The 15,778-nt window shown below is 42.1% G+C and overlaps 1 protein-coding gene across 1 annotated transcript in view; it reads left to right on the forward strand.

The window, feature by feature from the left end:
- LOC124625460 (nephrin-like) overlaps positions 1 to 15,288 on the forward strand; it is a 548,360-nt gene extending 533,072 nt beyond the window's left edge. The window contains exon 13 of the mRNA XM_047149172.1: positions 14,630 to 15,288. Coding sequence (XP_047005128.1) covers positions 14,630 to 14,698 — 69 coding nt within the window. The 3' untranslated portion in view covers positions 14,699 to 15,288. The remainder of the gene's footprint in view (positions 1 to 14,629) is intronic.
- Positions 15,289 to 15,778: the final 490 nt, after the last annotated feature.

Raw genomic sequence — 15,778 nt, forward strand, 5'->3', positions numbered from 1 at the left:
ATTGTTGCTAGGTGGGGTCGCGAGAGAGATATTAAGGTCTACTTTCCTTTTTTAAATGTGATGCTATAGTTTGGTCCTTATTTTCTGGTAGCCGCTATCTAGACGAATCTAATGATGTGTAACAGTAAGGTCTTTGAAGGTCACAAAGGTGGCATGAATGTCATTTACGGAAGGTGTTAGAAGGGATGACCATTAGTATCAGTGCAGTGCTGCAATCTTCGTATCATTGATTGAGTGGTGTTCCTTATCACATTGCCACTTATCGAAGCACCTGCTCTGACAATTCTCTCTCGCTTATCTTCAGGTGTAGTTGGAACGTCTTTGTAAACAATGTCTTTTACGAATCCCCAAAAGAAAAAGTGCAAAGGCGTCAAGTCTGGCGAACGAGCCGGCCACGACACATCTTCTCCGCGTCCTATTCAACGATTTGGGAATTGTCTCTGCCACTCATTTAAGCCATCAGCGAAAAATGTGCTGGACACTCATCGCGTTGATAACACGTTCTGTTCTTTGTTCCTAGCAGGAATGTGTGTATTTCCTTCCATTAAGATTTCCTTTGATGAAATAGGAGCCTACAATTCCTCCAGAATTCCACACCACACATTCACCGAACACAGTATTTGGTGTGAAAGTTGCCGCAGCCAACATGGATTTTCAGTTGCCCAATAATGCATGTTATGCAAATTAACATTTCATGGTTCGTGACTGTAGCCTCGTCAGTAAATAGAATCAAATTAATAAATTTGTCATTCCTGTTATGTTGAGCCCATCGGCAGAATTCTATGCGATGCATATAATCCGTACCAGTTAATTCTTGGTAGAGACTGATATGGTAAGGATGATATTTATGACGATGCATAACACGAACAACACTACTCTGGTTCATGCCAGATTCCCTTGCGATTTGACGCGAACAAACACAAAGATCTCGAACTACACTGCCAAGAGTACCAATTTCCGTTTCCTCGTTAGTAACTTTCCTTTGTCTGATATGTTTCCGATGCTTTAAAGTTGAGGATATCTTTCAGCATATAAGTCTCTAGCTCTCACTGAATTTCGTTGGCATTCTCCGTAAATGGGAAGCATGTCGACTTATTCTTCGAAGGAATACGTCTTTCACATTCGCTTGATTCGACGATACTAGTCTTACGTCCCCATTAGTGTTGTATTCCGAAACCGTCGATTGGTGTTTACATGTCAATGGCACATTAGATGGACACGCCGTATTCGGCGAATATTTACGATTAGCACGATATACGAGAGGGAATTGTCAGAGCATGTGCTTCGAAAGTGCCGATGTGATAATGAACACCACTTCAGCCATGATAAGATTGCAGTACTGCATTGATACCAATGCTCATCACCTCGAATACCTTCTGTAAATGGACGTTCATGCCATCTTTGTGACCTTCAAAGACCTTACTGTTACACTGCATGGGATTCGTCTCGATAACCGCTATCATAAAATAAGTACCCAACTACAACATCCCATTTAAAAAGAAGTTGACCTTCATATCTCTGACGCGATCCCATCTAGCAACAAAAAGCCAACGTCATATTATGGCCCCTGTAGTGCCATGCAACTTTTGGCACACAACCCTTTAGCTCCTATCACACTTTCGGAGTAATTGTTGGTGGCAATAGTTAGGGACTCACCCTGTATATCCAGCAAATAATCGAGTACGTAGGATGTAAGAGCCAGACTGAGATGAAGAGGTTAGCGCAGAAGACGAAATCGTGCCGGGGCGCATCAGACTAGTCGGAAGATTGATGAATCAAAATAATAACCAGAGATCCAGGTGTGCTGTTTAAAGGTGATAATAAATAATATTAAAGTAGAAAGAAAGTCAAGATAACTTGTTAAAGTACTTCTTCGCGGCTACATTTTTAAATAAATGCTTTACAGATTACTAACTGCGTGAGATTTGTCTTCTATATCAGGCCGCTGAGACCTAAATATTGCAACGTCTTTAAGAGTGTTGGCGACCTCCCAACTCGTGGTGTGAGGAAACGTGAACGTGATGATGAATGGCAAGAGAGGAACAAAGCGAGTTACCTGTCATCTAACGAAATCAATATCGCTACCAAAGTCCTTACATGACATGTACCGATGTAACTTCTGGTAGCATGTGGAAATTCTGTCACATCCTGACGTTTCCATGATATGAGTCGGCCAACTAAAGAATGTACCACACTGCCTTTGGATAACTCCCGACGATGATGACGGAGGAAGGCGTCGAAAGCTTATAATTACGTACAAACTTTCCGTGGCATGCAACACGTGAAGCAGATATGCGATCAGGATGACTGTTGAAAAGGTTGAGATACACCTTTGGCGACTTCGTAAACACATTCCTTTCTCTACTTTCAATAACTCACCTCTTACCTCTGGTATAGAAAGGAATAATAACGGATCATATTCAATCAACAAGTGTACATGACTTTCGCACCTCTAATATGCAAACGACGAGGCACCAAGAAATGTGGATATGATTTACTTCGCTATACATATTGTGTTTTGCTATTATTCGGCACATATCCAGTACATTATGTATGTATAAATTGGCTATATGATGATGTTTTGTTGTGAACAGTCGAGTCGTAGAAATCTTAAACCTCTTCGCAGGTGGACGACGAGAGTGCAAGACTGGTTTTGGATTATCCTAAGCGACTACTGACAATCCTTTAACTTGTGACGCATCAGTAACCAAGTACATATCCTGCATAGGTTGGTATTTGTCGATGAACTTTGACAGGTGTGCATAGCGTAAAATACCTAACAAAATTAAAATGAAGGTAGCAGTTGCAGTATGCACGCAAATATTTATAAGGGTCAACTGCAATGCCAAAGTTATTAGGTCGTACTGCAGAAAATATATGCTTCCATTTGCCACATGACGATGTTACGACATTGAATATGAGGCACTTGTCGAAACTCTCTGAGCTGCACAAATTCAGAGCCATTACTGAAGGCGGGTAAAGTTAATGTATTTTTGAAAAACTGTGCAAACAAACTGACAAAGGCTGTAGGCACATTTTACTCAGAGCTGGAACCGAGTACCCTGTGTAAAGCTAACGTTGGCATCCATGATGCACTAGTGCCGGGAGTGTCTGCAAGAGTCGCCTGAGAGGACTGCTAAATTATGCAACTGAAGCGCGCTGACACAGTACTGCACTAAACGGTGGACAGGGTGGCGGAGGGTGCGGCAGCTTTACTTAAGCGTTCGATACCCTGCCACTTAACAGTTGGGGGTGGGACGCAAATACGCAGCCGCCGTATCACTTTCCATTACTGAATCATTTATTCCTAAAGTAATTATTCGTTTGATTTTAATGAAACAGGAACACAAGAAAGAAAACATTTTTCTCAGAGCAATCATTTTCACATGTAAGATGATATAAATGGAAACTGTGGTTTTCAACACGAAAAATTACTAATTCACTGTGACATAAATACATTCGGTATTGAAACTGGCAATATTTCTATATCTAGCGTAAAAATTAGGGGACTTTTTTACAAACATGAAAGATAGGAAGTTTACTTTTAAAAATTATGATACCGTCACACACAGGGTCTTAATGTCTAAATATAACCTAGAAATATGTAGTTACGAAATAATATCTGTATACACATTTTGCTTAAATGTATACGTTTAAAAAGCGATTGCGGTTATGAAATATAGATTAAGTAGTGTGATTAATATTCAGGGTGGATTTATGCCAATGATACGATTAGCTGATTCTGTTGGTATCCTTAGAGGCAGCAAAGTAAAATTGCGGTACATGTCGTATGGAATAAACAGTTTACTGAGCACGGAATATGGATTGAGAGTAAACCTAAAAAAAAGTAATTAATGAGGAGTAGCAGAAATGAGATTAGTGATAAACTTTACTTCAAAACTGGAGACCACGAAGTAAATGAAATAAAGGTGATCTACTGTCTGGGAAGAAATATAACGGATGGCAGACCAAGCAAAGAGGACATAGATAGCCGATTAGTATAGACAAAGAAGGAATTCCTCGCCAAAATAGGTCTGCTAGTTTATAACAATGACGAAAATTTCAGGAACAAAACTCTTAAGAATGCCCGTCTGAAGCATGACATTGTATGGAAGTGAATAATGGTCTGTAGACATAGCGGAAAAGAAGAAAATCGAAGCGTTTCAGATGTGGTGCCGTAGAATGATGCAGAAAATTGGGTGGAATAATGAAATAAGAAACGATGAGCTTCTCCGCAGAATTAGCGAGGAAAGAAATATGTGAAGCATACTGATAAGAAAAAGGGAGAGAATGATGGAAATGTGTTAAGGCGTCTAGGGATAACTTGCGTAGTGCTTGAGAGACTAGTAGACGGTATAAACTGTGGGGGAAGGCAGAGACTGGCCATACTGATAAACCGAGTGAGGTGGCACACTGGTTAGCTCACTGGACTCGCATTCGGGAGGACGAAGGTTCAAAACTGCGTCCGGCCATCCAGATTTAGGTTTTCCATGATTTCTCTAAATCGCTTCAGGCAAATGCCGGGATGGTTCCTTCGAAAGGGTACTCCCTACGTCCTGTCCCAACCTTCCGTAATCCTATGGGACCAATGACCTCGCTGTTTGGTCCCCTCCCGCAAATCAAGCAACCAACCAACCAAACATATAATTAAGGGCGGGTGCTACTCTGAGATAAGGAGTTAGGTACATGAGAGTAATTCGTGTCGGGCTGCATTAAACCAGTCACAAGACTGATGGTCGGAACAAAATGTTGAAACTTTATGACTATCCCTCGTAGTGTAAGTAGCTGTTCATAACACTTACCATTTCCTGCATTGTGTGTGTAGTATACGACATTTTACACGAGGCGGTCAATATGCATGTGGAAGCTTCAGCAATCTTCAGCAAGGCGCTGAAATGAGCTTCGAACACATTTGGACATTCCCGGCATACTTCGCACTGTGCTACAAGACGTTAAACTACGATTAACCATCATTTCTTCAAGTGAGGGTGTGCAACTGTATTCGTCTTTGTATTTTAAATTAAACGTGAGATATGATAAAATTAGGTGGAAGATTCCCATATGACGGAATGTAAGTATGTTCTGTTTATTTTTCCGAAAACATTATGATGGTACGTCGTGGCTGCCGACGCGAAACACAACCTGGTGCGGTTTCCGTGTGTCTGCTACAGAATACCTTGCCTCACGCACAGGATAACTATGCCGGGATTGTTTCCTGCGATGTACACTACTTGTGTCCATCGATGCCATACTTTATGCATACTGCACGACGATGGGAACAATGTAGCCTACCATGGCCTTCAAGCTTTCTTCATGGAAAGGGGAGCATGTGTGTTGCGTATGCAGCGGAGTACACAAAGCAGCAGCACGGGGCACAATGACGTCGTGCTAAGGCAGTTTGCGTCACGATTTTTTGATACTGCAGGCAGTGAGCAAGAGTTAACACCTGGCAGTGTTAGTTTCATCCATGAATTGGAGTATCGATTTTCACGTCTGTATTCTTGCCTCCAACATTCCCTTAGTCTGAGTAATAAACTAGGATTAATGCTGTGTAGCTGCCCTTCCACGTAGGTTCTTCTGTCAGTGAGCATCTTCGAGACGGTGTCAGTGTAAGTTGTCTTCATCTGTGTCCTCCACTAACAAGATCTCAAAGGGTTCCACTGTTTCCTCTGACGCCTTCGCCACTCCCCGCGTTTCTGCTTCGCACATGCATACGCTCCAGATATAGCTCTTTAACTGTTTCCTTATAACCAAGGTGACACTGTTTGATGTCAGCGGGGTACATCGAGCTAGTTGGCATTGGTTTCCGAATTATTTACCTTTTTATGTAAAACTTGCAGAGATTCGGGTGAATATGGTGGAAACTAAACTTTTTGACTACAAAATCATGTAGGGCCCATTAATTAAATACATGTCTAGGTCAACCCAAAATCACTTTTCCTAAAATCCTGCCGCTGTGCATCACCCCTAGTGATGTGATGATGTAACCTGATGTGAATAGGGATACTCTGGCGGAATATAGATATTTTCTAAGAATAACATTTGATTTTATCAAAACTTCGGGTAACTTCCGTTTGAAAGAACAAAATTACTAAAAAATAAATTCCTCATGAAGAAATGACACTTCATCAAAAAAATTCTACTTAAATGTATAAACAACAGCATGAGCTTACATGTACAGACAAACAATAGATTCTTCAAGAAAAATATGTTCTGTTATACCTGCCTGTAGCTATTCAAATACAATTACCTCTATGGTTTTAACAGATCAGGAATGTAGCAATTATATATTTGTTTATTCACAGGATTCAATTTGCATACAGTTTTACTGTGGTCCTATCGAACTCAATCATTATCGTCTGGCCACCTCAAAAATTTCCCCTTTTTGACCTATATGGACATGCGAATCTCGTTGCCATCGATAGTGGCAATTTTCCAACAGAATTGGGAGGGGGGGGGGAGGGAGGCACTTCATCAAAACCAAGCCACCATTAGTATTCTGGGTGATTATGAGGCCCTTGAGAATGTAACAAATTCATTGTTGGTCTTATTCGATACATCCTGTTGTCATTTCTCAGATGTTTCCCAGGAATCTAGGGAACTGCCGAATGAGAAACCTCACCATCTTCTTTTTGGAGATTGAAAGTGAAAGCTCCTTACAACAAAGAGGTTCTTCAGCCTCTGAACTACCATTAAGGAGGCCAAAATGTTGTTACTTTCGACGTACCTAATGTCTAATAACCCGTCATCAGAATCCGTAGAAGAAAATTCATGTCCATGTTTTCTGGGAGGTTTCATGCATCTTAGCCATGTCGCCCTTCTTGCCTGCATATGCCCTTTTCTTTTCATTGGGCCTTTCATCCGCGATTCTATCTTTGACGTGACTGTCTGTTAGAATGGCAGTAAATGTTCTTTCTTTGACATAACTTGATTTCTATGCCGGCCCAGCTTTGGTCAAAGGGTGAATTTTTTCTGGGGTGATGTGTACGCATTCATTTTTACAGGGACTGTTTGTTTTTAATAAACAGTACTGGAGGGTTTTGTTGGAACAGCTGTGACTCGAGTTGTCATAGCTACGACAACTGACGTCATTACTATATACGCCGGTTAGACACACGGGGATACAAAATTCAGGACTGATGCCACGCAATCCCAAACAACAGACACCAGGGATTATGATAAATGCACGCAACTACAGTTAAACACTCTTTAGAAAACCGCCATCAGTAGCGCCCCAATTACATCTACAGGTTCACCATAAAAGAAAAAATTAAAATACACTCCTGGAAATTGAAATAAGAACACCGTGGATTCATTGTCCCAGGAAGGGGAAACTTTATTGACACATTCCTGGGGTCAGATACATCACATGATCACACTGACAGAACCACAGGCACATAGACACAGGCAACAGAGCATGCACAATGTCGGCACTAGTACAGTGTATATCCACCTTTCGCAGCAATGCAGGCTGCTATTCTCCCATGGAGACGATCGTAGAGATGCTGGATGTAGTCCTGTGGAACGGCTTGCCATGCCATTTCCACCTGGCGCCTCAGTTGGACCAGCGTTCGTGCTGGACGTGCAGACCGCGTGAGACGACGCTTCATCCAGTCCCAAACATGCTCAATGGGGGACAGATCCGGAGATCTTGCTGGCCAGGGTAGTTGACTTACACCTTCTAGAGCACGTTGGGTGGCACGGGATACATGCGGACGTCCATTGTCCTGTTGGAACAGCAAGTTCCCTTGCCGGTCTAGGAATGGTAGAACGATGGGTTCGATGACGGTTTGGATGTACCGTGCACTATTCAGTGTCCCCTCGACGATCACCAGTGGTGTACGGCCAGTGTAGGAGATCGCTCCCCACACCATGATGCCGGGTGTTGGCCCTGTGTGCCTCGGTCGTATGCAGTCCTGATTGTGGCGCTCACCTGCACGGCGCCAAACACGCATACGACCATCATTGGCACCAAGGCAGAAGCGACTCTCATCGCTGTAGACATCACGTCTCCATTCGTCCCTCCATTCACGCCTGTCGCGACACCACTGGAGGCGGGCTGCACGATGTTCGGGCGTGAGCGGAAGACGGCCTAATGGTGTGCGGGACCGTAGCCCAGCTTCATGGAGACGGTTGCGAATGGTCCTCGCCGATACCCCAGGAGCAACAGTGTCCCTAATTTGCTGGGAAGTGGCGGTGCGGTCCCCTACGGCACTGCGTAGGATCCTACGGTCTTGGCGTGCATCCGTGCGTCGCTGCGGTCCGGTCCCTGGTCGACGGGCACGTGCACCTTCCGCCGACCACTGGCGACAACATCGATGTACTGTGGAGACCTCACGCCCCACGTGTTGAGCAATTCGGCGGTACGTCCACCCGGCTTCCCGCATGCCCACTATACGCCCTCGCTCAAAGTCCGTCAGCTGCAGATACGGTTCACGTCCACGCTGTCGCGGCATGCTACCAGTGTTAAAGACTGCGATGGAGCTCCGTATGCCACGGCAAACTGGCTGACACTGACGGCGGCGGTGCACAAATGCTGCGCAGCTAGCGCCATTCGACGGCCAACACCGCGGTTCCTGGTGTGTCCGCTGTGCCGTGCGTGTGATCATTGCTTGTACAGCCCTCTCGCAGCGTCCGGAGCAAGTATGGTGGGTCTGACACACCGGTGTCAATGTGTTCTTTTTTCCATTTCCAGGAGTGTATTTATTCCCAGTCAGAAACACCATGAAACAGGGGTACTTCCTTCCTGACGCTTCCAAGCAGACTGAAGTCACGGTGGATGGTGCACATTTACATATCGGTACATTCCCCATTGGAACGATGACAAAACACTAGGCCCACGATGGCATGAAATGGAAACTGTGGGTTAAGTAGCCTCATATGCCAACTAATCCAGGTCTTCCCTACAGTTCATTTCTCTAAAACAGATTTTTTTTTTTCTGTCTGAGTCATTTTAACTTTCGCATCAGTTGTATTTATGTCATCCATGTTGAAGTCACTTGCACCAGATTTTCACCTTGAGCGTGGCTACTGAGTATTCTTTTTTATCTTTGGTGTTTTTCATTACTTTTTCCCTCCTTTCTGTTCACGCTCATCTTGCATTTGTCTATTACTTCATAGATCAGACGAAACGGTTTGTGTTCCTTTTGTTTATTCCTGCCCAACTTGACATCATTTACAAAATAATTCGTTCTGAAGCACTATGCCATTGCTGCTGGTTTCTCACGTTTCTTCATTGCATTTTCTACGTACAAATTAAATAATTGTGGAGTCAAGCTCCATCCCTGCTTCACTCCATTTGATACTGGTATCTTAGACTATATTCCTTTCTTCCCAGTGATAGCATTTGATTCGTGTTAAGCTGCAGGATAATATTCTTTTCTTCTGCAGACAGTTCCCATAGTCTCCAAGTCTCTGAACAATTCTGACAGCTTATGTTATCGATTTCTAGATCGTTTGTCTCTACCCTGATTAAGCGTGGACATAAAACTATTCCAAGGCGAGTGTAATAAATAGGAAAGAGGCAAAATACCCTCAGATTGCAATAATAATGTTAAAATTTGAATTGCTAAGAAGGCAGGTGCTCGCAGGTGTGAATAGTACTGAAGTATCAGTTCCATTAGTCATACTTGCAAAATATTGACACGAATTACTTACAGATCATTGGGAAGCCGACATTGGGGAAGATCTCTGTTAGTTCGGGAGAGTTTATAAGACTTGTATGTTTAGGGAACGATTATGATAATGTCTACTGGAATAAACGTTTTGAAATTCTGCTTTTTATCGACAGTTTGTCCAGAAACCAGACTGGTTATAAGAGTCGAAGGATATGAAAAGGGAGCAGTGGTGGAGACTGTGAGACAGTGTTTTAGCCTTCTCCAATGTTACTCAGTCTGTACAGCGAGCAAGTGATAAAGTGTACCAAGGAGAAATTTTTGACCGGATTGATCTTCAACGTGAAGAAATAAAACTTTGTGGTTTAATGATGACTTTGTAATTTGTCAGAGCCCGCATAGCAGTGGAATCAGTAGTAGATCGGAATGGATAGTGTCTTAAAAGTAGGTTGTAAGATAAACATCAACAAAAGTAAAACAAAGAAATGGAATTTTAGCATAGTTCAATCAGGTGATTCTGAAGGCTACAGTAAAAGCTGTAGGTGATATTTCGGCAAAAGTAGAGAAGTTATAAAATGCAGACTTTCTGTAGAAAGAAAAGTGTCACGGAAAAAGAAAATTTGCTGATATCTAATATAAATGAAAGTATTAGAAAGTCTTTCTGAACGTATTTATTTGGAGTGTTGCCTTGTACTGGAGTGAAACGTGGACGATTAGCAATTAACAAAAGAAGCGAAGAGAGTCTTTTGATTTATGTTACCTCAGAAAAATGCTGAAGGATATTTTTGGTCTAGTAACCTATCAGGAGATATTGAATCACGTCAAGAAAAAATAAAAATGTGGAATAACTTGACTAAAGGAAGAGATCGACTGACAGGGTTTATCCAGAATCATGAAGAAATGGTCAATTTGGTTCAAAAATGGCTCTGAGCACTATGGGACTCAACTGCTGTGGTTATCAGTCCCCTAGAACTTAGAACTACTTAAACCTAACTAACCTAAGGACATCACACACATCCACGCCCGAGGCAGGATTCGAACCTGCGACCGTAGCAGTCCCACGGTTCCGGACTGCGCGCCTAGAACCGCGAGACCACCGCGGCCGGCGGCCAATTTGGTGCTGGAGGCAAGTTCATGGGCTAAAACTTGTAGAGGGAGGCCAAGGGATGAATGCAGTAAGTACGTTCAAATGTATTTAAGTTGCAGTAGTTGTTTTGAGATGAAGAGTCCTGGACAGTATAGACTAGCGTGAAGGGCTGTGTCAAACCTCTCTTTGGACTGAAGACGACAACAGTAGCTTTCCTCCAAGTGATTTTAGTTAATATCCTGGAGCTTTATGGCCTTCCAGTCAAATTGATGCAATATCACATTAGTCCCTCTATATTGTTCAACCAATCTCATCTTCGTCATCCTTATTCTAATTTACCAGAATATCTTCATTCGAATCTGTTCCACGATTTTCTCCACACGCACATTGCAATTGACAGTGAACAATGACATGGGCAAAAATGGTAATGGAAACAAAAACATTGCAATAACGCGAGTCTGTAAAAGAGTCGTTTTCGAGGTAACAGTCAATGTGTGCTCACAAGCCGCCGTTCACTTAAGTGTGAAATATTTTCAGAGTCGTTGCAAATGTATTCGACTTTATAATTAACTTCACGTCCAATTCATCACAATACTTCTCAATGAAGTAGCTCCTCAGTCTGTCTCACAAGGGCTGAGTGCACCTCGCTTGCCAACAGCGCTCGGCAGACCAAATGGTCACCCATGCAAGTGCTAGCCCAGCCCGACAGCCCTTAACTTCGGTGATCAGACGTGAACCGGTGTCACAACTCCGCCAAGGCCGTTGGCGAATCATAATCTAACCAAACCTATTATAACCGTGGTTTTCAGTGTAGGGAATAAACCAGTTTTGTAGGTTTATGGAAAACATTGTGTAGATGTTGACAAAAGGTTACATGATTCCAGTCCCCATACTCATAATTTATATCTGACCGATGTGTCTAAGACCCGAGGCAGTGCGTATGCCCGTAATACTGCTCTGTCCAGACTTGCGATACGCTGTATATGTTTTACTAACTGACAAATCCAACATTTCCAGGGTATTCGCTCCCCCATTTTCTGTGATAAACAAAAACAAAAAAGAACTGTATTTGTTGTCAAGTATTGAAAACTTTTATTTCCATGTATTCCTGAAAATGCTTTTGAAAATATGAAACAGTCGTACAAAGGAATATGCGTAGGGTGTAGAAACGTATCAGTATAGTATCCAGATAACGAGTTTGGTCCTGAACAGCTGGGAGCAGCTGCTACCTTGTAAACATATCTACGGCCATGCCTCTTCCTAGCTCTATAGAAGGCTATCGTTTCTGCCTACAGTCGTTTGCACTCTGCAGTTGAAAGCTGTCAAAAGCGCTGCCAGATGTCAGATATTTCCATAATCTGACTTGACCGCAAGAGTGTCTTAGTGGTAAAGAATTAATATATTTGTATTAAAACTTCATACACGATTCGACATTTTTTCATGTATCTCAATGTTTACGACGTCTTATCTCCGTGATATACCTTTGTGTGTGAATTTAGTGGCATATGTGTATACTGGTTGCGAAATTTGTAGTGAGTACAGTTAGCACTGCAAGAGTAATATGCCATGCATAATGCGGCAGTTCTTCACTCATGTTTATGACGTCGTGTCTCCTGATATATGACAGGTACATGGTTATTACCCCGATAGTGATTGTTGTCTGACAGTAAGGGATATGTGTACCAATTTTGATTAAAATTGGTCAAGTGGTTTAGGAGAAAATGAAAGCTATTACCATCCAACTATAGACCTCATAGGGAAAAAAAGTGTACAGCCCCCAGGAAACCTAAGTAAGAACTAAAGGAAATATACCGCCTTTTTAGCCAATCGTTAGGCCTGCTACACAGACATGACAAACTGTATCTTTCTCAGTTTGAATATTTTAAAATACCGCCTAAGCTGGCTGATATCCTTAATTCCTGTAAGGTAATATAGGAAAACAGGCATCGGCATTCAAATCTACCTACCTCACCTTTCAATCAACGGGCTTACGGAGACATGAGTCAAAGATACAATATCAAAAGCCACCATCTCATACCTAGACATTTCACATCAGCAGAAAAGCAGTAACAGTAGTACAAAATGGTCAAGAGAGGTCAGTGACCTACAGTGTGGCCTAGCCACTGCGTGTCACCTGCGTATAAAATCGATCAGGATCCTTTCATCACCTCTAAAGCTGCCCAAGTCGACTATTAGTAATGTCGTTGCGAAACGTAAGCGTGAAGGAAAAGCCCACAGCTAAGACAAGATGAGGCAGACCATAGTACTGACGGACTGAGACAGTCTAGCGCAGGTCGGTGGTAAAAAGTCACACTAGATCTAGCGGAAGGAATCACTTATCAGTTCCATAGTATTACCAGCAATTCAGAAAGCTTAGTGACTCTAAGTGAGGAGCTAAAAATGGTTCAGCAGCTCCTCAAAAGCCCTACATTTCTGCAGTCAGTGCTACGCAAAACACGATATAATATAAAGAGAGGTGCCCTTGGACAGTGGACGGCTGGGAGCGAGTGACAAGCTGGAATGAACCATGCTACACCCTGCGGCAATTAGGTGGAAGGATTTGGATCTGATGAATGCCTGGAGAACATTACCTGCCATTATGTGTAGGGCCAACAGAGTAGTACGGAAGGTGGTGTTACGGTATGGGGGTGTTTTTCCATACTGGGACGTGGCCTCTTCATTGTGCTTCGATAACAATAAATACAGAAGGATATGAACACAGTTCATGGAATTGTGCACTGTGCACAGTAGAGGAAAATATCGGAGGCAGTGATTGTAGTAGCATGACAGTACACAAAGCTGCGTTTATGACTCAAAGATCTATGAACAATAACGTTCCAGAAATGGACTGTCAGGCCTGGCCTGAATACAATGGAACGCCTTTTGGGACGAGTTAGTGCGTCCACCGTGCTCCAGGCCCCAACGTCCTCCTTAGGTTTCCGCTCTTAAGGAAGAATGTACTGCCATTACTCCGCAGACTTTCAGAAACCTCACTCAAAATGTCCCTAGGGATCAAACCATCATAAAATCGATGATTGGATACAGTCATCCATTGACAGGTGTCCAGATACTTTCGTGCTTGTACTGTAGCTACACACTACCAACAGATGGCTAATATTTTGGTGGTATAATTTGTGAAAGTAATTTAAAGCTCGCAGATAGTAAATGTCAAGATTAAAATTTGAGCCTCACATTGCTCTTCTGTCTGTGTGAGCTGGTAGCACAGGGCTTTCGCCATAGCAGTGGACACAGGGTACGAAACACGAACGTCGTGAATCGCAGATTCAAACGACTGACAAAAGTAACACCTGGTGGTACTACAGGGTCGTATTCAAAGACTCCGCCTCAAAACTGAAACTGTTCACTGTCCCGGAAATTTTGTGTTTTCACAGTTAACAGACGTTTCGTAAACACATAGGTGTCTCTTAAATGCGAGTGTAGATTGAACACTATAGACCTGTTATTTTACTATTACCTAGCGTAACCATCCATACAAAAAGTCCTATCTAACGCAACTTAATAACTACGAGTTGAGAGGAGCCAAATCAAAAAAATCATTCAAAAAACCTCCCGTGTCTACAGATAAAAACTAATTTCTGTCTCTCTCTTCACTTTGAAATTAACAGAAATTGCTTAGCATTTAGTAAGTAATACTTTATTCTTCAAAGATAAAAGCATATTCCAATTTAAATAATATTCTTTGTATTCGGCAGCGGAATTATACCAAACCGTAACTCCAAAACCTACTGAATGCAAAAACGAATGCATTTCATATCTTGAAAGTATAATGTTATACTGATCAAAATCTAAAATATCTATCTGGTGCTAATGTGTGTCAAAACGATTATTTTTTCGTTGTAACTAAAAGTTTTTGAATTTAAGTGTAATTTTCTGTAGCTTTATCGAATTTTTTTGTGTCTTTCCGCAGGTTTCGTTTGAAAAGCAGCTACACGGCGAGTGGTCGAGTAGTGGGTCTTCGTCAATCGACATGTGGTGACGTAGAAGAATACTGGCCGGGACCCAATCACGAAGAGCTCGATATCGTATTATTTATGGACGTACAGTTCCCCAAGTTACAGAGTAACACGTAAAACCCCGGAATACGTCTTCCAGTAAAGGAAAAAATTTAAACACTCCAATGACTGTAAAAAATACGGCTGCATTGTTTATTTGAACTGAAAACGGTGTTTAATACTGTTATATTGAAATCGATGTTTTCGTCATATTCGGAGAAAAAGGCGTACTATATCTGCTCATCAAATCATTTTCAGATTTGAAAGTGGAATATTTTTCGGTGCTCTAAGAACAGATAACTAGGGGTTTTCAAAAGGTTGTGAGTTTCTTTACAGTGGACCCTAGATGAATACAGCAAGAAGTTCTGCGAAGGTAAGCAACCATTATTCTTGTGCTCCCATTAACTGAAACACTGCGAAAAAGAAACTAGTTTTTGAAGGACGAACTTCTGACCGAGGTATTTGAAAACAAGTTAATCTCAGGTGAACGATTAATACTGTGAAGCCATGACCCACAATGTCAAGAATATCACAGAAGAAAGCATTATTATTGTTGCTCTTACAACCAAAGAGATAAGAGATTTTGTAATTTTATATGTTGACAATAAAGTATATTTTTGTTGTTGATTTTCAATCATAGTTTCATTCATACATAACACATACCTTGATTTCTATTTTAGCGCACATTCATGTGGACTAAGGATTCTTCACAGTGGACATCAACGGACCTTCAATGGACTGGATCGTCACAGTCTCAAGCTGTGCTCACACGAGGCGCATCGTCAACACGTTTCTTTGCTCAAACCGATAATGAACGATGACAATGAGATTTTGTGCAACCCCGCCCGCCTTACAAAACTGTCTGAATATATTGCCAGCGTTAAGAAACAAACACTGATAGCTGAGTTTATTAAAGACCTAAGCTAAATTCATAAGGCATGTTTCCCGTAAAGGTAGTACCAAAAATTTTCCACGCTGCGGGGAACTGAATAAACACGAAAAATATTGAGTACCTTTTGTCAAATTATCAATATTGAACTGTAACAATATCTAAACCATTTCGA

The sequence above is a fragment of the Schistocerca americana genome, chromosome 1 (genome assembly GCF_021461395.2).
Source record: "Schistocerca americana isolate TAMUIC-IGC-003095 chromosome 1, iqSchAmer2.1, whole genome shotgun sequence".
NCBI classification, from domain to species: Eukaryota; Metazoa; Arthropoda; class Insecta; order Orthoptera; family Acrididae; genus Schistocerca; species Schistocerca americana.